Source organism: Protopterus annectens, chromosome 2.part0 (genome assembly GCF_019279795.1).
Source record: "Protopterus annectens isolate FY-2018-M chromosome 2.part0, PAN1.0, whole genome shotgun sequence".
Classification (NCBI taxonomy): domain Eukaryota; kingdom Metazoa; phylum Chordata; order Ceratodontiformes; family Protopteridae; genus Protopterus; species Protopterus annectens.
Window position 1 is genome coordinate 50,151,850 of NC_056728.1, and position 23,446 is coordinate 50,175,295.

Sequence of the window (23,446 nt, forward strand, 5' to 3'; positions counted from 1 at the left end):
CTGACGAGGCCAGTATGGAAAAATGAGGATCATTTTGCTTCCCAAGGATCTTGCTTTCTGAATTACCTTTGATATCGGGGGAAATGGTGGGAAGGCATAGAGAAGTTCCGAGGGCCAATCGTGAACGAGTGCGTCTCTGGGTGCCTCCTCCTTCGGGGGGGATCAGGGTGAAGTAGCTGCTGCAATTTGCATTCAGAGGGGTGGCGAAGTGATTGCAGCAAGGCTGACTCCATCTGCGAAAAATCTGTTCCGCAATGTGTGGATTCAAAAACCACTCGTGAGGCATCAGAATCGCCCTGCTGAGCCTATCGGCTATCACGTTGGTTTTCCCCGGAATGTGCGTTGCGATCAAAAATCATTGGGAAGATACTGCCCACTTCCACACTCAAAGGGCCTCTCTGCAAAGGGGATAGGGTTTGGTCTCTCCTGGTTTATGTACCATACCACCGACATATTGTCCGAGTGGATCGCAATCGTCCCTAGAGGGAGAAAGCTGCGAGGTGCTTGCAACGCCAGAAACACTGCTCTCATCTCCAAGACAGTGATATGCAAATGAGCCTCGTGTTCCTGCCGCATGCCTTTGACTGTTCTCCCTAGATAATGTCCCCCCCCCCCCCCAATCTGGGAGGCATCCGTGGTCACGGTGGCGACAGGGGGAAATGGTACAAATGGTCTGCCTGTGGTCAGATGGCTGGACTGGGTCCACCAGCGAAGATCCTGTTTGCACGATTGTTATCAGGATGGGGTGAGAGGTAGTTGCTGCAGTGACCACTGGGCAAAAAGTAACCACTGCAGAACCCTCATGTACAGTCTGGCTAATGGGACTAATTTATTGTAGAGGCCATAGTCCCTAACAATTTGAGCACCGTCTTTGCTTTTGCCTTCCGCTGTGGAAGTAGACTCCAAATTTGTTGCCCGAGATTCTGGATTCTCTCTACGGGGAGGTAAGCCCTTATTGTGGCAGTATTTCGGCACAAATGAAATTCACATGCTGAGAGGGTGACAATGTAGATTTTTGCCAGTTTATTGTAATCCCTAGCTGCAAGCAAATCATAATGGTGGCGTTCCTGGCCCATAATAGTGGATGCCTGGTGGTGCCAGTCAGGAGCCAGTCGTCCAGGTACGGAAACACTTTGAATCCAAGGCGTCTCAAATGAGCCGTTACCACTGCCATGCATTTGAACACCCTGGGGACTGTGGTGAGACCAAAGGGAAGGGTGCGAAACTGGTAATGAATGGCCCCCAGCCAGAAGTGCAAGTGACTCCTTCATGCTCTGTCCATTTTGATGTGGTAGTACACATCTTGGAGATCTATGGAGCACATCCAAATGTCTTTCCCTAACAACGGGAGTATTGACTGTAAAGTAACCATTTGGAACTTGGACTTCTCTACAGATTTGTTCAATTTGATGAGATCCAAGATGGGTCTCAAGTCCCTTGTTCTTTCTGGCACCAAAAAGAATCTGGAGTAAGTCCCTAATCCTACTTGGTCTGCAGGGACGGGTTGCATGACTCTCTTTATGAGCAACTTCTGGATTTCTAGAGTTGCTGAACCCCTGTGATTGGGTGGAACATCTGGGAGTCTTCTGATCCGTGGAGGGGGAAAAGAGAAGGGAATACAGTATCCTCTGGTAATTATCCTTAGTACCCAATTGTCTTGAGTGATATCGTACCAGGCTTCTGGGTATAAGGATATACGTCCCCCGACTGGCTCCAGAGACGCGCAGTCGGGCCTCTCTTTTAGGAGCGCTGGTAGGGACGACTGCGAAAGGAATCAGTCTCCCTGGTTCTGTGGGCCTCCCCTGCCTCTAGGGTGGAGTCTACCATTATTTCCTCCTCCTCTGCCTCTGGAGAAGGAATCATCCTGTGCGTCCTGGAAAAACCTCTGTGACTTCTTGAACAACATCTTTCTGCCCCTCTGCCCTTTGTGATAGGGTCTGGAAGGAACGGAAAAATGGACTCCTACGGCAGAAAGGGTTTTTCCCTTCCTGTTCGCACCTGGTGAGTGTGTCCTTTACCTTGGATCCAAACAATAAGGATCCAAAGGGGGCGTTGGTAAATGTAGACTTAAAAGGCCTCTGCAAAATTACACAAGCGCATCCAGAAGTGTCTTCTAAGAGAAAGTCCTGAACCCACTGCCCTACTCGCTCCATCCGCTGCATAAGATATCAGCCGCATGGAGGAGTTTACGATAGAATTTAAGGTAGACATCTGTGCATTAAACTTATCAGACACCGCTTCAGTTAAGTTACCTTGCAGAGCATCTCCCAGCTCTTTCAAGATCTCTCTGGAGCCTAGTGAAATGAGACAGGTAGTTCAGCGATCTAAGTGTAAAAGCTGCTGAAGAAAAGATATACTTCCCGTACCTACCCATCGTTCCACACCTTGTTCGGTGGATGGACAGTAGAGGAAGTTTAAGCAAGTTCCTTTTTGGTGGCTGCTGCCACCACCATAGCATCTACTGGCACACCTTTAGTGAGAAAATCTTTGTCCTGAGGTGCTGACAAGAATTTATTAGGTCTTCTAGGAACTGGTTCCACAGTATCAGGAGATTCCCACACCTTTCGACTCACTAGATCCAGAAGCTCGAAAGGTGGAGACACCAAAGAGGCGGAAGGTTGAGACCCGAAAGCCTTCAGGTACACTGACTCATCAGAAGGGGAGGTGGTGGACCAGCCACCTCTCTGCTTTAGGATCTCAAAGATATCTGAGAAGGAGATATCAGAGGATGACTCAGGGGACCCTTCTGACTCCTTGAGGTCAGTGTCGGATGTAATGGACTCATCGGGGGGGTCAACATGCTTCCTCTTACAAGTTTTCTTCCGAGGGGGCTCCTCAGAAAGATATGCTGGGGAGACCTTGGAAGACTGGGGACCACTCAGGGAGGGTTCCAGAGGCTGTGACTCTCTGCTGTGTTGGATGAGAGAAGGTGCAGAGACTGAAGTCGCCGCTTTAGGGAGAAGAGTGTTGGTGCCCCTAGTTGGAACTGAAGACTTGGACAAAACATTCATCACCTCGAAAGCAGACCCTCCCGGCTTGCAGGACACCCCACCCCCCCGCTCCGAAGGTGCAGAGGCAGTCCCTGGTGCCAAGGAGAGAGGCTCAGAGGCAGATATGGGGTCCAAACTCACCTGCGCCAAAGCACAGAGGCGCAAGCTCGGAATCAAAGAAGTTCGGGTCCAAGCATCCCCCTTGGGCCTGACTGGACAGCTTAGGACCCTAGACACCACAGATGGCAACGAAGGGGTCAGAGCAGATATTGGAACGGAGAGACCAACTGAGGTAGCTGGAACTGACCTTTCCAGAGCAAATGGCACCATCTCTGGCTCAGAGGCGCCGGAGCGGCTCGGAGGCAGAACAGTGAAAGGGTGGACGGGCTCATTAGGCTCCGGAGCTGACTGGGATGGAGCCGAAAGTAAATTTGCCAGTGCCGATGTCTTGAGAAGTCTGCGCACCACTCTCATCATCAGAAAGGCTCCTCGAGGACCTGGAGGATAAAGTGGGGGACCTTGACTGCTGAAAAATAGGCAAGCTGAGTGTCGGAGAGACCAGATGAAGTTCAGCTGACCGGCTCCAAGACACAGACTCCGTTATCAGCTCCGAAACTCCTGGAACCGAAACTTCTTGTTCCACATCAGTAAAGTACAGCTGTGTACACTTACCATGAATGTAGATGTTAGAGTGTATTCACTGTTGCAGTCAACACATTTGGGTTATTTGCCTGCAGGTAAGCCCACAGCTGACCTGAATACCAGAGTCTTCGGATTTCTGCGTCGGATGCTGTCGCTTCTTCCATGACTTCAGGTCATCAGGGGTATAAAACATGCAGCAGATGCCATTACATCAGTTTTTCTTGCCCTAGATGTCAGGTGCCCCCACAATAGGAAGCAATTGTATGTTATGGTATGGGACACCCCCATTAAAAAGCAAATACACATGAAAAAATATATCTATACCAAAAAAGAAGGAAAGGTAGAGCCAAGAGAAGTCAGGGGGCTGGAGGGAGGGTAACCAGGACTGCAACATTGAATACACTCAAACATCTACATTTATGCTAAGTGTACACAACTGTACTATCTTCATGTTTCACTATTGCAGTCATCACATTTGGGTAGATTCCCAAAGCTAAGGGAGGGAGGAGGTAAAGAGCATTAGGGGCAGCTATTAAGCCCTGCAAGATTGCTGTGGCAAATCCAGCTCTGGATTTAGAAAAGATAGGCAGGTGGTAATGCTTGGTAAAGGTATGTACAGAGCTCCAGGTAGCAGCTTCCAGGATGTCCCTGGTAGGGACTCCTCTGAGAAATGTCAGAGGTAGATGCAGCCCTGGTGGAATGTGATCTTATCCCCTGTGGGGTAGGTTTTCCATGGAGCCTGAAGCACAAATTAATGCAATGGGCTATCCATTTGGAAATCGTTTGCTTTGAAATAGCCTTCTCCCCTGCCCCTGCAGCAAAGCCAACTAGCAGCAGGTCAGATTTCCTGAGAGGTTTAGTCCTGTCCAAATAGAATCTAAGTTGTCTGTGCACGTCCAGAGAGTGCAGTATCCATTCCCCTTTGTTTTGTGAGTTAGGGAAAAAAGTAGGCAAGTGAATGGACTGGTTTAGGGCCACACTAGATTCCACCTTGGGCATTAAGGAAGGATTAGTCCTGAGGGAAACCTGCCCGTATTGAAGATAATGAAGGGTTCCACTGCCATGAGGGCCTGTAATTCCGACACGCTTCTTGCTGAAGTGATGGCTAAAAGTAAGGCTGTTTTCCAAGAAAGGAATTTAAACTCTGCTATTGCAGCTGGCTCAAAGGTGGGGCGGTGAGCTTTTCCAGTACAAAGGTAAGGTCCCAGGCTGTGGGAGCTCTCCTGGGGGGGGGGGGGTCTTAAATTTTTGGCCCCTCTGAGGAGTTGCTTCAGCAGGGGGTGAGAGAAGAGGGGTGGCTCAGTATTATAATGTGTTGAAATGGCAGAGCCCGGTGCAATCAGTATTGTTCTTGGTTTATCCTGTTTGATCTTTAGTAGAACCTTCAAGAGGAGAGGCAGAGGGGGAAGGCATAAACAGAGGTTTCCCCAGGTGAAGGACAAGGCATCCACTTTCCAAGCTTTTCTGTGGGGAGTCCTTGTGCAGAATTTGCCCAATTGGCAGTTCTGAGGGGAGGCAAACAGATCTATCTCTGGGCTCCCCCATTTGGTTCCAGTTTCCACTAGTGTGGGTCCATGAGATTTTCGCTTAGGTCTGCCAGTGAATTTAGCTTGCCTGGCAAGAACTGAGCTTGTAGGTGCACTTGGTAGCTCAAGACTGTGTTCCACAGAGCCATGGCTAGTCTGCAAAGAGGGTACGAGTGAGTTCCCCCGCTTGTTTATGTACCACATAACAGTGTTGTTGTCTGTCTTTACCAATAATTGTCCTGGAAGAATGTGGCCCTTGAAGGCTGTCAGAGAATTCTGTACAGCTAACATTTCTTTTTGATTGATATGCAGGTGCATTTGACTTGGGTTTCATTTGCCCTGAATGGACTGCCCTGCCAAGTGAGCCCCCCATGCACAGTCTGATGCATCTGTTAGGGTTTGGGTGGTAGTGGGTAGAGTGAATGACAGTCCCTTGTTGTGGTGGCAGGCCTCTGCCCACCAAAGGAACTCTGTCTTTATACAAGGGATGATAGGAATCGATTCCAAGAATATTGACACCATAGGCTTTTTAGATACCATTGTAGTTTCCTCATATGCAGTCTTGCATATGGAATTAGTAGAATGCAAGAGGCCATGAACCCCAGAGCTTGCAGTATTTTCCTTGCAGTTAGCTGGGTCTCTATGACCAGTAATTTGAAGTAGGCTGTCAAATAAACTTGTTTCTCTGGCGTGAAGTAAGCCATCTGGGAAGTTGTGTTCAAGCTTGCTCCCAGGGATACAATTTGTTGTCAGGGTACTAGATGAGATTTCTTTTCGTTTATGGTGTACTCCAATGAGGTTAACAGTTTCTTTACAAATGCCAGATTTAATAGTATGTCCTGGCTTTCTGCCTGAATTAGACAATCGTCCAGGTATGGGTATATTTGAATATTTCTGCCTGCAGAATGCAATGACTGGAGCTAGGCATTTTGTGAACACCTTGGGTGCAGTAGACAAGCCAAAGGACAGTGCAGAGAACTGATGGTGCATGTAGCCTGCTCTGAAGCGTAGGTACTTTCTGCAAGATTCCCTTATTGGGATGTGCAGGTAAGCTTCCTTTAAATCCAATGTTGCCAACCAGGCATTTTTGCCTAGCATGGGAAGCAGCTGATGAAGAGTTAGCATTCTGAATTTTGGGATTACCAAAAACATGCTTAGGACAGATAGGATGCCAGTTGTAGTCTTTTCTGGGAATCAGGAAAAGTATGGAGTAAAAAACTTGTCCCCATTCTTCTGCTGGGACAGGTTGAATAGCCCTGATACTTAGCGAGAGAACCTGCTGTTGAGCCTCTGCCCACTGATTTGGGGGTAGGTCTGGATAACCTTTTGGGGTTGGTAAGGTGTGGAAGTGGAATCTGTATCCTTGGGAAACTATTTAAAACTCATTTGTCTTGGCTAATGAGTTCCCAGTTTTTTGCATGCAGGGCGATCTTTCCCCCTAAAGGAGCGGTCAGTTGAGCAAGGCTTGGAAGGTTTAAGGTTAAGTGATTGTGACAGTTTACCATGGGGGATGGTCTTACTACTACCAGCTTTGGAAGTGGGAGCTCCCCACTGCTTAGGCCTGTGAGTATCTTGAGACTGTAGCCTAAGTGGTCTGCTGTTCCTGGATTTGGACGGAGAAGGCCTGGAAGAGACAGGAAAGGACCAATTCTTAGAAGGCCAATGCCTACTAAATCTAGGAGGCTGTACTTGCAGGAAATCTAACAGTTTGCATAGATTTAGCTTTTTCCTCCATCTTTTTAAGTACTTCTGCTTTGTTGCAGAAGAGGCGGCCGTGGTTTAAGGGAGCATCCAGTAATTTAGCTTTAACATGATCTGGCAAAGTTTGCTCCTTAAGCCAAGCATGCCTTCTAAGAACAGACCCAGTAACAGCAGCCCTACAAGATGCCTCTAAGGAGTCAAAACTACATTGCAAAGTATGTTTACCAACTTGTTCAGCAGAATGCATTAAATCCTGTAATTCTTTATTTTCAGCACAGTCAAGAATCAACATCAATTTCTGTTTAAGTAATCCAATAATATGCTACTGGTACTTTAACATACGAAACTGGCAGTTTAAGGCCCTAATGGCCAAAGTAGCAGAAGTGTATACCTTCTTACCCCATCTGTCCAGGGCTCTGGAATCTCTATCAGAGGGGGTAGGGTTTTTGGCAGTAGTAATGAATATAAAATGCTTCTGAAATAAATCTAAATACAAAAGATAAACAAATGAAAGACAAAAACAAATAAAAACAATAAAAACAAACTTCAAAACAACCTAAAACCCCTGGAAAAACTGCCTCAAAAATTCTCCTAAGACAAACCCCACTCCACCCTGATTACATAATTACCCCCAATTTAACACATTGCTATTGATTCACTTCACTCCCCATTTTCCTACCTCACTAAAATTCCCCACCCCCACCCCTCACTATTCTCCAACACCATATCCCCACTAACCCCCCCCAACCCCCACTCCACCTCTACTCTCCCCTTCTACTCCCCTGTTCCCTCCTCACTAATCCCTCTACCACCTCTACTACAACCCTCCACCTCCCAACTCTCATCTCCCCATCTCTCCCTTACCTCCTCAAACTTCCCTCTCCTATTTCAATCCATAGCTGCATCCTCTGCAAATATTAACTCCTACTCCTAAAGCGCTGCTGCTGAATCACTTAGTATAGTACTTTCATCCATCAGCATCTGATATACTCGCATAATCCAGAAGCACAAATCTAACCGTCCCTAAAACATGCGCCCAGCATTCATCATGAAACAAGCATAATCCCAACCACTCCACAAAGGTCCACCAACAACTTCGTCAAAAACATCCAAGTCCAACTCCCCCCTTCAAAATCCCAAATCCCTAGAACCTTCATCACCTCCCAACTCCTCCTCACCTCCTCTCCTCCTACAAACAGTAAATAGAGCTCGTGGACCTAGACCTTATCACCTCCTCCTTTTCTCTCTTAAAACCCAGTGAAACAGCTCCTGATTCTGGGCTAATTGTCTCTACCTTCTCTAGACCTCTATTAAGCCTTTGATACCCTCTTATAGCCTGCTCATGTCTAAACCTGCTCAACTCCAACTCTCTTTCCTTGGAATGCAATGGTTCTCCTTGCAATGGTTTAAACAGGCAGCAGTAACCGCTCACAAAACCTATCTGTTCACAAACTTCCCACAATTCCTTATTGCTCAATTCAGGTGTTTCAAACTCTTTCCAATATACTCAAATGACTTCCACAAATCAATCAATCATACAAATCATCAATCCACTCAAACACATCTCAATATATCACTCTATCCTTCAACTCTACTTCAATACTAAAAAAAACCTCTCTGCTTTAAAAACCAAGACCAAGCTAATGATTTTTACTCACAATAAGCTAACCCCACCAGCTCCATTTTTACTCCAAATAACTAGCCAAGATAACATGCATACTCTAAAGCTACCCATCTCAAAGATAACTCTTCCTAGAACTAGTGTCAGAAACCGCTACTTTACCTCCCACCTACAAAAGCTACAAAAAATTTACCAAAACAGCAAAAAAATTTCAAAATACCACCAAAAAACATCAAAAACTTTAATAAAAAAAATACCTACCTTACCTCTGCCCTAAAAATAACACTGCCTTCCTCCTTTCTTATCCCCTCCTTCCCTATGGTGCCTTCTCTCCTGCTAACAATTAATCTTTCCTCAAACACAACTTCCTGTACAACTTTACAACAAAATTGCAAAATTTGCCACCAGCCACAAATCTTCCACTCACCACTGCCTTCCTCCAGAACTAAAATGGCTAGAACTTCCCAATCACACTACTTACACTCAGTTAACTCTAGCCCACACCCTTATTCTCTCCTCCCTTCCCTCCCTCCCTTTGTCCTTCCATTTAATCTGCATTTAATATTAAGATCAAAATAATCAAATAAACCTACTCAAAGTCCATAAAACAAATCCATCCCCCAACATATTCCTTCCTTCAAACCTTCTATTCACCACCTGAACTCTTCGCACCTCATACTCTGCACACGTAATCACAATCACAATTCAAAAATCTCTATACATGCCTAACTACATACCTAACATCTCTCTGCTCCCCACCTGTCTCTCATCTCCTCTCTCTCTCTCTCCTCCTTCTACCATACTCTAACTCTATACATCTAATTATCTATCTATAACTATAATTATATCCAGAGTTCTCTTCTTCCTCTTCTTCTTCTCTTCTTCATCTTCTTCTCTAAACTTCTACTTTCTAGTGACTAAATTTCCCTTTATAAATATCTATGTATAATAAAATGAATATTATTATATTTTATTATTATTTTTGCTAGCTGTACATTTAGCTTTTTTTTTTTTTTTTTGTTAATTTTGAGTGTAAGTGTGGTGTGAATATATGTTTTATATGTAATGTAATGTATTTTTTGAGCTTTTCTCCCCAGGACTCCATTAGCCAGGTTCCTTGTGGCCCAATGGACTATCCTGGTAAACCAACTGCAATAAATAAATAAATAAATAAATAAATAAGTAGCCTTAATGCCTTTGGGTCCCTGTGAAATGATCTCTAGGTCTGCAGTAGGATTTTTAAAGAGGAACTTGAGAGAGTCAGGTACTCTAATACCGGTCAGGTTTCCTGGGAGCCAGAAGTAAGATGTCTGGGGCCAGGCTAGATTCTATGAAGGCATCATCTACAATGTCCAGTACAGGAGGGATAGCTAAAGGCCTGTGTTAAGGCAGGAGTAAGAATTCCCTGAGCCTCTTTTTGGAGTCAAGAGTAATCCTGGCTTTCCCAGCAGAAATGCTCTCTAAGAGTGTGCAAAGTCTCACCAAAAGAGAAATAATCTGGAGGGAAGCAGAGGGAATGGAGTCCTCTGCATCAGAATCCTCATAGGTAGACAAGGGCAAATCTTGGTCATCAGAAGAAACAGAAATTTCAGAATCCTGATCAGAAGAATCAGAAGGAAAATCAGTTCTAGGTCTCTTAGAGGGAGAAGGGTGGCTTCCCCTAATTAGAGTAATAAGGTCTTCAGCCATTCTTATTTGTTTTTTAGGCATATGGGCCTGACCATGCAGTTTGGATGTCTGTTTTCTGGGCATGGATCGAGTTTTAGGCCTTGAAGAAGATGGCATCAGTTTGATATGCAAGTCAGTAGGCCTGAATACACTCTCAGAAGCTGGTGCCTGCACAGCGGCTCCGGACCCATCCAAGCTAGAGACATCCGCAGGTTCCATAGTCGAAGAAGCATCTCGCAGCATACCGGACTCTGAACGGGTCTCAGTAGAGGCCTGCGAATCTGAAGTAGTGGGCATCAGGGGCTGCGAAAGTGCCTCACTGAGTACCGGCGAACTGGCGACTAACTTAACGGAAGCATAGTCGGCAGCTTTGGACCTATACAGGCTGTCTCTATCTTTATCTTTACGTTTTTTCGGAATGTTGGATGGCTTTCCGAAGCCATTTCTGGATAATTAAACAGAGTACTGAAATAGTTAGATGCGAAAATGAACAGATGGTGAATAGTACGAGGATTGAATAAGGCACAAAACCGACAGCGAGAGACGTTGTGGTCTGGGCCTAAGCAAGGAATGCAGTACGAATGAAAAACTTTGAGGTATTTGCTTTCCACAAGTAATACAATTGTTAACTTTTACTGACATCGGTTTAGAGCAAGAAAAGGGATCCCCAACTGAAGACTTCAGTTCTGAAACTCGAAAATGAAAATTTCAAGAGTCGGCCGACTGGCACTTGCGAACTGCTTCTGCTTTGGGCACCACATGGCAAGAAAGACTGATGCAATGGCATCGGCTGCATGCTTTATACCTCTGACTACCTGACGTCATGGAAGAAGAGACAGCAACCGACACAGGACCCAAGACTTTGATAATCAGGCCAGCTGAGGGTTACCTGCAAGCAGATAACCCAAATGTAATGACCAACAGTGAAACACAAAGAACATCTATGGGAACCTTTTCTGGAATATCTGATCAGCAACACACGCACATGAAATCTTGCTTATTAGCTTTGCTGGTGATAACATCAGCTGCATAAATATTTATCAAAACAAAGTAAACCAAGCAGCAATATTCCGCAAAATGTTAAGGTAACTTTTTATATTCTTTAATGATGCTCAGGAAAAAAAAAAAATTACAACGGACTGGTTAAGTTTTGAAGCAGCACAAAGAACTGAAGGTAGCATGAGAAAGCTGATTTATACAATGCCACTGGCCAGCCAAAGACAGAGGTTCACAGGTACAAGATGCACATAACCTCATGATCGGGGCCATTACTATTATGGGAAAAAGCAACAGTGAGCCAAGGGACTGCCACTAAAAAAAATCCCATAGATTACAATACTTCTAAAGTTCATCTCAGAGGAAGACCATTATTTATATAAGCCTGTAACAGGCACCATAGATTCAAACATATAAAACTAAAAATATATGCAACACAAATCCTCATTTACTCTCAAAGGAATTAAAGCAAACACGTTTCACTTACATGTCTTCTACTGTAATATCCTTCAGTATCTGACAGTAGTCCACATTCCACACAGCCTGGTCATCCCAGACTTTGGATGCTAGGAGGATGGCTCCAAGGACAATTCTTTTCCAGTTGCTGGGGCAAATGTCAATCTCAGCATAGGTAAGCAGCCTCTCCAAATACACCTTCACACGAACCCCAAAAGACAAGCAAACAAAATTGAGTCAGCCAGCAGTCAGTTCTCCCGCTGTGTACAGTTCCTGCAGGACAATGTTAGCAGACATTACACAGCAAGTTTCAAAGTAAAATGAGGCATAAATTCAGTAAGTGTCCATTCAGGAAAAAAAAAATACCTCAGGCATGCACATACAGATGCTAACACTAGTATCTGGAGACAATGATACAGATGCTTTAAAATAGTCTGAAGTAACAGGCAATGAATATTACACATTGCATATGTTAATAAAACAAGTTTATCTTGGCCACTAATAAATTCCATCTTTACAGTGACGGAAGCAGAAAAAGTACAGTTTTGTACCTACCATAAATGTAGATGTTCGAAGATCCAAATTGCTGCAGTCCTTACACTTGGGTAGTCCGCTGTCCTCGGTCGGCCCGAATATCAAAGTATAAGGCTGACGTCGGTCAAGGCGCATTTGACTGACATCAGGACGTCAGGGTACAAATGCGCATGACCGACGTCATATCCTCAGTCTTTTCTTGCCCCAGATGTCAGAAGACCCTAAAATAAAGGTCAAAACCAAAAGACAGCAAACACCCAACCAACCACCCTTGCACTAACTATATATGTACAAAATATACAATATACACAATATGTACAACCCAACCCACACAACCACCTCAAACTACAGAGGGGAAGGAGGGAGGGTAAATTGGACTGCAGCAATGTGGATCTTCGAACATCTACATTTATGGTAGGTACAAAACTGTACTATGTTCTTCATCTCACATTGCTGCAGTCCTTACACTTGGGTAGAATCCCAAAGCAGAGGTAAGGGAGGATGGCTAACTACAAGGAAGCAGGAGCTGCCAACATGCCCTGCAAAACAGCAGTGGCAAAACCAGCCCTGGATTTAGAGTAAAGTGGCAGGTGATAATGCCTAGAGAAAGTATGCACTGAACTCCAAGTAGCTGCCTCCAAAATATCCTTGGTTGCCACTCCCCTCAAAAAAGCTGTTGAAGTGGCAGTAGCTCTAGTGGAATGAGGCCTAATCCCAGCTGGAACCTCCTTGCCATGATGGGAATAACAGAAAGCAATGCAAAACCCAATCCACTTAGAAATAGTTTGTTTAGACACAGGCTTGCCCTGAGAACTCAAAGCAAAAGAAACAAACAACTGCTGAGACTGCCTGAACCCTTTAGTTCTGTCCAAATAATAACGCAACTGCCTGTGTACTTCTAAAGTGTGCAAAATCTTTTCCCCTTTATTTTGGGGATTTGCATAAAAAGTAGGCAAATGAATGGTTTGGTTTAAAGCCACACTAGAAACCACCTTAGGCATAAAGGAAGGATTAGTACGTAATGATACCCTATCCTTATGGAAAATCAAGAAAGGCTCAACTGCCATAAGGGCCTGCAATTCAGAAACCCTTCTTGCAGAGGTAATTGCCAACAAAAAAGCAGTCTTCCATGATAAAAATTTCAACTCAGAAGTAGCTGCAGGCTCAAAAGGTTGTAGAGTGAGTTTCTCCAACACAAAATTGAGATCCCAAGCAGGAGTAGGAGCTCTTCGTGGGGTCTTATATTCTTTGCCCCTCTAAGAAATTGCTTGAATAAAGGATGAGAAAACAATGGTGGGACACAATCATAGTGAGCGAAATTGCTGCAGCATGAACCTTAATAGAAGAGAAAGACAAACCCTTGTCCAGTAACTCAGTAAGATATTGAAGAGCCACACTCAAATTAGGCTCAGAAACATCAAAATCTTTGCTGCACTCCAAAACAAAAATCTCTTCCATTTATCTGTACACTTTCCTTGTACTAGGCCTTCTAGCTTCCAAAATCACATTCAAAACTTGTTGTGGAAGTTGAGACCCTCTATGGTTCAAAACAGAATATGCCAGGCTGTCAGGTGCAGAGAGTGAAGTTTGACATTCAGCAAATGGCTGTCCTCCTGTGACAACAGGTGTGGAATTGAAGGCAAAGGCCATGGAGGCTTCCGTACCAGACTTCTCAGTAATGGGTACCAGTGCTGTCGAGGCCAATCTGGAGCTATTAAAATCATCCTTGGCTTGTCCTGCCTGACCTTTAGAAGTACCTTTGGGAGGAGAGGCAGAGGAGGAAAGGCATACACTTGAAGATTGCTCCAATTGAAAGAAAGAGCATCCACTTTCCAAGCTGTGGGATGAAACCTTTTTGTGCAAAACTTTGGCAGCTGATGGTTTAGTGGAGAAGCGAACAGATCTATGTCTGGAGTTCCCCATGACACTGTCAATTTCTGAAATACTTGAGGACCCAATTTCCACTCGTGGAGATCCATAATTCGTCTGCTCAACACATCTGCTAAGGAGTTCTGTGCTCCTGGCAGAAACCTTGCCTGAAGATTGAGCTGTAAACTGAGAGCAGTCTCCCACAAAATCATTGCTTGCCTGCATAGAGGATAAGAATGCGTTCCCCCTTGCTTGTTGATGTACCACATGACAGTCGTGTTGTCTGTTAGAATCAACACCTGCCCTGGAAGAAGTAATTCCTTGAAAGCTATTAATGCAAACTGGACTGCTAACATCTCCTTCATGTTGATATGTAGATGTTGTAGTCTGGCAGGCCACTTGTTTTGTATCCACTTTCCATTTAGATGAGCTCCCCAAGCTTTGTCTGAGGCATCTGTCGTTAAAATCTGACTCGCCTCTGGCCGGGTCACAGAGAGTCCCTTGTTTAGGTGACATTCCTGAGCCCACCATAAAATGTCCTATTGAATGCAAGGTATTATTTGAATGACAGTGTCCAGATCCTGGCAGTGCTGTGTCCATACATTTTGAGATACCATTGTAGCTTCCTCATATGCAGTTTGGCATTGGGAAGCACCAGAATACAAGATGCCATGAACCCTAATGCTTGAAGGACTGTCCTTGCAGTCAGCACAGACTGATGAGATAGTTGACGGAAGTAAAGGGATAGACTCTTTTGTTTGTCCGGGGTTAGAAAGGCCATCTGGGATGCTGTATTCAGTCTCACACCCAGAAAGCACATGTCCTGAGAGGGTACTAGACTGGACTTTATTTCGTTCACAGAATACCCCAGGCATCTTAGCACTGCTATCACATATTCCAAATGATGAAGAAGCTCTTCCCTTCCTTGGGCCAAAATCAGGCAGTCGTCCAAATAAGGATAGATCTGTATTCCTTTTAACCTGAAGAAAGCTATCACTGGAGCCAGAACTTTCGTGAATACTCTGGGTGCAGTAGATAAGCCAAAGGGCAATGCAGAGAACTGATAGTGAGAAGTCCCAGCTCGAAAACGCAGATACTTCCTGCAACTTAGTCTGATAGGAACATGAAGGTAAGCCTCCTTGAGATCCAAAGTTACCATCCAATGATCTTTGCCCAGCAGAGGTAAAAGCTGCTGTAACGTCAACATTTTGAACTTGGGAATGTCCAGATAAGTGTTGAGGGTAGATAAATCCAAAATTGGTCTCCACGTGTTCCCCTTCTTTGGCACTAGGAACAGGCGAGAGTAAAATCCTAGGCCCACTTCTGGCATAGGGACCGGCTGTATGGCCCCTATTTGGAGTAACAGAGAAACTTGCTTGTGAGCCTCTATTCTTTGTTGAGGAGGAATGTCCGGCATGCCTTTGAAAGGAGGCAAGGTATGGAAATAAAACCTGTAACCGTGGTGTATGATATCCAATACCCATCTGTCTTGGGTAATTAAACTCCAATTTTCTTTGAAAAGTGCCAACCTTCCTCCCAAAGGTGCTGCCAGACGAGAAGGCTCTGGCAGCTGAAAAGGTAGGTCATTGGGTCTGTTTACGAAAGGACTGACCCCTGCCCTCACCCGAAGACTGTGCAGGAGAACTCCCTGTTCTAGGCCTGAAAGAGCCCTGAGCTCTGCCCCTACCACGTCTAGATCTACCCCTAGACTGGGACTCATAAGAAGGATACGTCCACCCCTTAGTAGGCCAATTTCTACTAAACTTTGGAGGCTGGACCTGCAAAAAATCTTTAACAGTCTGCATAGACTTAGCCTTGTCTTCCATTTTCTTTAAAACTGCCTCAACAGGAGGACCAAACAACACATCAGATTGTAAAGGAGCATCTAAAATCCTTGTTTTAACATGTTCAGACAAATTTTGATCCCTTAGCCAGGCGTGCCTGCGAAGAACTGACCCAGTGGCAGCCACCCTAGACGAGGCCTGTACAGCATCAAAACCACATTGCAAAGAATGCTTACCCACCTGTTCAGAAACATGCACTAAATCTTGCAACTCTTTACAATCAATACCTACTGCCAGAGCATCAACCTTAGACTTTAATTGTGAAAGGAGATAGTTCTGGTATTTCAACATGTGGAACTGGCAATTCAAAGCCCTCATAGCAAGAGTGGAAGAAGTATAAACTTTCTTTCCCCATCTATCCAAGGCCCTAGCCTCTTTGTCTGCAGGAACCGGATTCTTAACAACAGAAGCCTTAACACCTTTAGGCCCCTGACTAACAGTTTCTGGGTCAGCCCTAGGACTCTTAAAAAGATACTTATGAGCTTCAGGCACCCTGTAATACCTATCCGGCTTAACAGGAGCAGGAGGCAAAGAATCAGGATTAAGAGAAGCCTCTGCAAAAACATCTTCTACTACATCCAAAACAGGAGGTATAGCCAAAGGCCTATGCTGGGGTAAAACAAAAATTCCTAAGCCTTTTCCTGGAATCAGAGAAGTCCTGACCTTCCCACTTAAAATGCTCCCTCATGGAATGAAGAGTTTCTGAAAAAGAAAAATCCTCAGGAGGAGAAGCAGAAGGAGTAGAATCATCCAGATCAGAATCAGAATAAGGAGAGTACTCCTGCAAGTCTTCAGCCGAAGACTCTGAAACATCCGAAGCCTGCTCAAAACCCCCAGCTCAGGCTCCAACCTAGGTCTCTTATCAGGAGGGGGCATGGAACCCCTAATTAAAGTAATCAAATCTTCTGCCATTTTAAGCATATGCTTCTTGGGCACAGTACCTGAAGAGCTAGGGGTAACACCAACTGAAGCCAAACCTGGCCTGCCCCTGGGAGAAGCCTTTGAAACAGAAGGAGAGGGCCTAGTCACCCTAGGAAGGGAGGGGAGTATAGTAACCTGAGAAGCCTCCTCAGCCTGACTAGCCTCCTGAGAGGCCACATCCTGCAATAATAAGGTCTCACCCTGGGAACACAAAGAAACCTCCGGCGGAGCCACCGGCTCCACCGACACCTCAAAGAACCGGCGTCTGGTACCGACGGTTCTTCTAGCCTAAACTTAACTGCCTTGTCCTTGCGCTTCTTCGAAGAAGCGGGCGTCGGAGCATCCGACGGCATTTTACAATTACACCGCTTCCCAAAGACTAACCTTGCACAATCCAACCTTCTCTTTATAGTGCGTTTATTAAATCTAGCACAAGAGCGACAGCCAACAACGTCGTGCTCAGGCCCTAAGCAAGGAATACACAAAGTATGATAATCTCTATGCGGTATCTGTTTCCCACAAGAAATACAATTATTGACTTTGACATCCGGTAAATCACTGAGGCAAGAAAAAACTAAAATATTCCCCAACGGGGTACTTAGCCAACTTTGAACTCGGTCTGAAACTTCAAACTTGAAAAATCTCAGAACGCCAACCGGCACTTGCAATGCTGCTTCTGCATCGGACCATGCGGCAAAAAAGACTGAGGATATGACGTCGGTCATGCGCATTTGTACCCTGACGTCCTGATGTCAGTCAAATGCGCCTTGACCGACGTCAGCCTTATACTTTGATATTCGGGCCGAACGAGGACAGCGGACTACCCAAGTGTAAGGACTGCAGCAATGTGAGATGAAGAACATCTACCAGTTACATTAGATCAATAAAAATAGCATTTAAAGTAGAAGTATGACACAAAACTACAATTATGGCACACTGACTACATGCAAGCTTCAGAAATGACTGAATATGGGAACAAAGAATGCTGACATTAATGACGTCTTTCTCTTTCAGAAGCTGAAAATACTCCAGAGAATACAGCGCCACTAAGTATACCGAAAAGGCGTATTTAATACTCCCCTTATGGAAAGAACAGAAGGGAGAGAACTGCAGTTAAAGATTTATTACAGTTTCACAGGCTGCAGTTCTGAGGCACTCTGACTGTATTATCTCAGTCTTATACTCCATGAGAAAATGCTTGTAAATAACCGTCAAAAGGTAGCCCACTCTCACCACTGATACTGGAAGATTACATGGCTGTGGGCTCTATCTGCACAAGTACCTGAATTCATTTTCCACTACTGACACTGCTTTGAAACACAGGGAAGTGGGATGTACTCCTGAGATTCCATCTGCCTGAGCTGGTGATACCATAGATGGACGTAAACTAAGAATTTCTCCAGCGTCCTGGCCAAATATTCACTTATGAAAAAGACCACCATATCATAGGCTGGGAAATGGAGAACAACTAGAATGAGGTAGTTTTAGAATATCATACCCTCAGAAGTGACAAGAAGGCAAAAGGAAGGCAGGGAGGAGTAGCAGCTTCTGCAAAACACAGGACAACTTGCAAGGTGGTGCAAGAAAATGGTAGAATGTGAGAGCTGAAAAAAGTGTGCTGGCAATCAGCAAGAGTTTGTAGGGAAAAGTGGCTGTTGACGAGCTACCACATTCTGAGCATAGTAGCAGGACATCTGACTGTGTGCTCAGAAGGTTGCAGCAGAAAAAAGCATAATGGTTTTGGACTACAAGATAAAAAAAACATTCCAGACTGCTCCCCAGGATGGGTGGGTAAAGTTCACAACCTGGAGGTAAGCTCTCCCCTAGTCAAGTGTGACTGTTCTACAATATAGTTCCATCAACTTCAAACAGTGAGATCCAAAGGTCAAGGATAATGTAGAACTAAAAAATTTTGCACAATAAGCAGCAAAAAGATGCAAAAGGGATTGAAACAAGGACAAAGGGAAGCGTCAGGTGTAAACAATAGACAAAGGATTCAAAGGCAAAGTTCTTAAAGGGATGCATAAGTGTTTAAACCAAAGAAGGAATAAAGTTCAGGAAGAGGCTACAGTGAAGTAGTCATGAAAAGGGGGAAGGGCATTTTAATAGTCGAAAGACGTACACAGGATAACATGAGGCCCACATTAAAGCCAAGAGAGCAGTGGTGAAGAATAGAAGCTGAGACAAACATATTACATGCAGCAAAGACGAGATTGAGAATTCTTTAACTACATTTCTGAAAAGAAGAGAGGAACCAACCTAAATAGGCTGATGGCTAGAAGAGAGGCTAGTGATGGTAAGAATATTGCTGAATGAGAGCACTGCACTACCACGTACCTGATGTCATGTAAAGCACTCTTAATCTTTAAAAGAATACTTGCATTAAAAATGCTCCACTGAATTGTCTGTGAACCATTAAGAATATGCTTTAATACTGTCTCTAAGGTAAGAGAAACCTTTTTATTACTGTTCCCTTTTCAATGAGCCTGTGTGATGTCAGTGTATTTAAATATTTGGGGGGTGGGCGTTTTGCTCCACATTGTGGGGAGCAAGGAGGCACAGGTCCTCTGCAAAAATGTTTATTGAGCCATGTGATGTTTCTGCATGATTCATTTTATGTTTGTGATGTACTGAATTTGACGCTTCAGTTGTAAGTTGTTTGTGCATACTGTAAGGTTTGATGTTTCATTATGAATCCTGCTGAAGTACTCAACAGCCTCTTGGCATCAGTAATCACAAAAAAAAAAAATTCAGAAAATATAGGACAGAGTACCACAATGGGAGGGGAAGAAAGCAGAAGGAACTGAAAATATGGACAATTGGACCAACAGGGAGGAAAATAGGTACAGAATTTCCTAGTTTAAACTGCAAATCAAATGGCCAGACAATACTGAGCAAGGCATTCAACAAAACTACTAAGTACCACAGAAGTCTTTACTTGACCTCTTGCCACTGAAAAGGTACCATACATCTGTAAAATACTATCAGTTATCCCATAAGGGAGGTAGGAGGTCTGTTCCACCAACTGCAGACCAACTAAGCCTGCAATTAGAGACCAAGAAGCTGACCAACAGCTTGAGAAACCAAGCCAGTATGGCTTTGCTGCCAATCAAACGATGTGCAGTTTTTCTGACTGGGTAAAAAGAGTTGGACAAGGGAGTGTCAACAGATGTTATCTATACGGACATAAGTAAACCCTGTGATGCATCACCACATTGAAGACTGCTTGCAGTGTTCTGAAATGTTAAAATGAGGGCAGAATCCTATAAAGGCTTGAGGGAATGGTTGCAATAAACAACTCAGAAAGTGATGCATTAGTGAGAGGCTATCAGGGGTGAGGAAGGTAACCACGGGAATGCCACAGGTAATGGTATTGGTGGCTCCACTACTCAACCTTCAGCTCTGAAATATCAGACAGGATAATCTTTTTATAAACAAAAATGTGGTCCACAGTCCTGGGGTTGGGAGATAAAAAAAGGGGTTCCCTACCAGGTGTGTGAAACCCATAACTGCACAGTCTGTGACTGTTAAAGAATTCAGTACATCTTAAAACTCACTGTAAAGTGCTTTTTTGGGGAAAGACTGACCCATGCACCCACCAATTCTGATGCTTGCATACAAGTCTGAGCTCACTGTACCTCAGCCTAAAGGGAATACTCCAAATATGACAACTCCAAACTTACTCATTTTAAGTCCCATTATTTTGTAATCCCTGGACCTACAACAAGGAACAAAAAATGCTGAAAAGGGACTTAGAAATCCTCTACAGGTGGGTAAAGAGCTGGCAAATGAACTTCAAGGAAGGCATGTGCAAGATTTTGTATTTTGGATACAACTCATTGTTGACATGTTGTTCAGTAGAGTTGGATCTTCATGACCTTAAGAACCTAAGTGCAATAGGCCTGTCTGTCAACAACTGCTTCGCTATGTTCTTGCAATTCATATTCATTTCAGTAATGCTGTCTTGTCCATCTTGGCCTCTGCTGACTCCTTTTGCCCTTGACCTTTCCCAGCAATAATATCTTTATTAATGAAATCAGTTTTCACACTACATGACTAAAGATATTTGACTTTCAGTTTTACTACCAGACCTTCCAGTAAACAGTTCAAATTTATTTTCTATTTTAAATGATGTTGTCTCTTTCGGTTTTTCCTGGTTAGGGGTCGCCACAGCAGAACTCTGGTCCGCTAATGATTGGCAGTAGATTTTCATGAACGCAGAGGTGCCAGCTCGACATTCAACCTTCAACGAAGGCAAACCCATTTACGCATGTCTTTCAAACGCCCACCCAACCACGGGGAGGACATGCAGACTCCACACAGAAGGCACTCCCCGCACTCCAGCCGAGAATCGAACGGGAGAACCTCTTGCTGTGAGGCAACAACACTACCGCTGCACCACCGCGGATTTTCTATTTTAAATACCTTCATTAAATTATCACTTTAGACATAGATGCACACTCACCAATAGAAAAGGAAATACATAAATTTGCATACATTATGCATTACACTTCCATTTAAGCCTGGTGGTAAATGTGCTCCTTGGCAGACAATCCAATAAAAAAAATTCTCAGTACAGTGTAAAATGTTTCCAACACGCACAGAGTCAGATACCACCTTTAATATTAAAAGTGTAAAATTATGACTCACACCTTTGTCCTTTATATGTGCAAAAAGAGCATTCCTTGTATTTTCTCTTTTAATGTCTGAGATTTGGTTTTTAATGCACACTTTAAACTTCTAATTAGTTTTCCATACATAATATGCTTGACACGACTGACATACAGCTAAATAAAAAAGATTCCTAATCACAGCTGCCATAATCAAAGAGCTTATATTCTATGGCTGCAATAGGATGAAGAGTTAAACACACAAACCTGCAAAATGAGCATTTACCACATTTAAAAGTACCCCTTTTCTGAGTTGCTGTGACCGCATGTGTGTGTACGTCTTTACAACAGAGCATATTTTTTAAATTTTGACTTTTATAACAAAAATTCAGTCTATTTGAGGCAATGGAACTTAATTCTGGAATATCTTGTAGGATATGCCAGTATTTAATTATACGGTTCACATTATATGTATTATTAAATGTAAACGTACATCTAGGTATAGTCTCTGGTTGATTAATATCACTGGTTATTGTGTTAGCTGAAAAGATAGGCCTGGCTGTAGTTTTTCTCTGTGCTACACTTCTTTATATGTATTTTTCAAATTCCTAGGATTGTAACCACCTTTCAGTGAAATCAGAGACCGCATTATTTACTTGGATTTCCATTTTACTATCAGAGTTGTTTAATCTGGCTACTCTAAGAAGCTGTTTTTTAACTACATTATTAAACTTCTATTGAGGATGCATATTATTTCTATGTAAATATGCATTCCATTTGCCATTCTATTTTTAAATATAATTTAGTAACTAGTGTCCCTCCAGTTTCCTTAAAAATTGTAATGTCTAAAAAGTTTATACTGTCAAAGGATATGATCTTGAACTTTAAAAAGGAAACGGTATTAGACAAATTAACAAATGCATTAAAACTTTCAGTATTTCCTTTCGAAATAAGAGTCAACAAAACACCAATAAAAAAGAACACTATCTAAAAAGTGTGTTGATATAAACTGACATTCCCAAATGTACATTCCAATATTTGCTTAGCTATTGGCAGTGGGAATCCCATTGCTACACCCCTTCTTTGTTTATATAAATGTTTGTAAAACCTAAACACATTGTTAGTCAAGTACAAAAGATAAAACACGAAGTACATTGATAAAATATTGCATGTGCTTAGTGAAATCCAGCAGATATTCTTTAACATAACATACACCAATGTCATTTGGAATGTTCGCAAACAAAGAATCAACGTCTAAAGTAGCAAGCATACAGTTAGCGAGATCTTGATCACAGGACCAGTCATAGTTGCCATAAAAAAAATTAATCACAAATCAGACTAAATAAACAAAAATACTATAGTGAAATTCAAACTAAGCATAATACCAACCCACAAAATTCTGGGCAGCTATAAACAGTATTCTCCAACCACGAAAATCATTAACTCCTCATGCAAACAGACACCACCTCTATAAACACAGCCACCCAATTCAATGAGTTCTTTACCAACTCTATATTAAAGCTGTCTAAAGACCCCCACTCCTCAACCCCCACTATACTATATAACCCATCAAATAACGCTAACTCCTTCACCCTTCAACCTGTACCAACTTACAGAACCTATAGACAACTAACCAAACAAACACACCACCTTAGCAGTAGACAAACTACCTGCCAAATTCCTACAAATAGCCGCCAAAGCAATTTCCTACCCAGTCTCGATAACCATTAACAGATCAAACTCAGAACAAAAGGTGCCACTTCTCTGGAAAATCTCCTACATTATACCAATTCACAAAGGGGGCAACTCCACTGACCTAAACTATCACCCTTTAGCTATACTTTCTCCACTGGCTAAAATAATGCAAAAATGTATCCACACGCAGGTCCTAACACACCTCCTCTTGAACAATCTTCTTGCCAAAACTCAACACGGATTCCACCCCAACAGCACTACCTTCACTCATCCATTTTAGTAACCTAGCAAATATGCAACGCAACAGCCAATTAGTGTCTGCAGTTTTCATTGACTTATTTAAGGCGTCTGACAGTCTCCCATACAAAACTAA

General features: G+C 43.5%; 1 protein-coding gene across 1 annotated transcript in view; it reads right to left on the reverse strand.

Annotated features, from left to right (window-relative positions):
• Positions 1–23,446, reverse strand: part of CCNYL1 (cyclin Y like 1) — a 1,025,424-nt gene that overhangs the window by 242,243 nt on the left and 759,735 nt on the right. Inside the window, exon 8 of the mRNA XM_044060538.1 lies at positions 11,632–11,798. Within this exon, the coding sequence (XP_043916473.1) occupies positions 11,632–11,798 (167 nt within the window). The remainder of the gene's footprint in view (positions 1–11,631; positions 11,799–23,446) is intronic.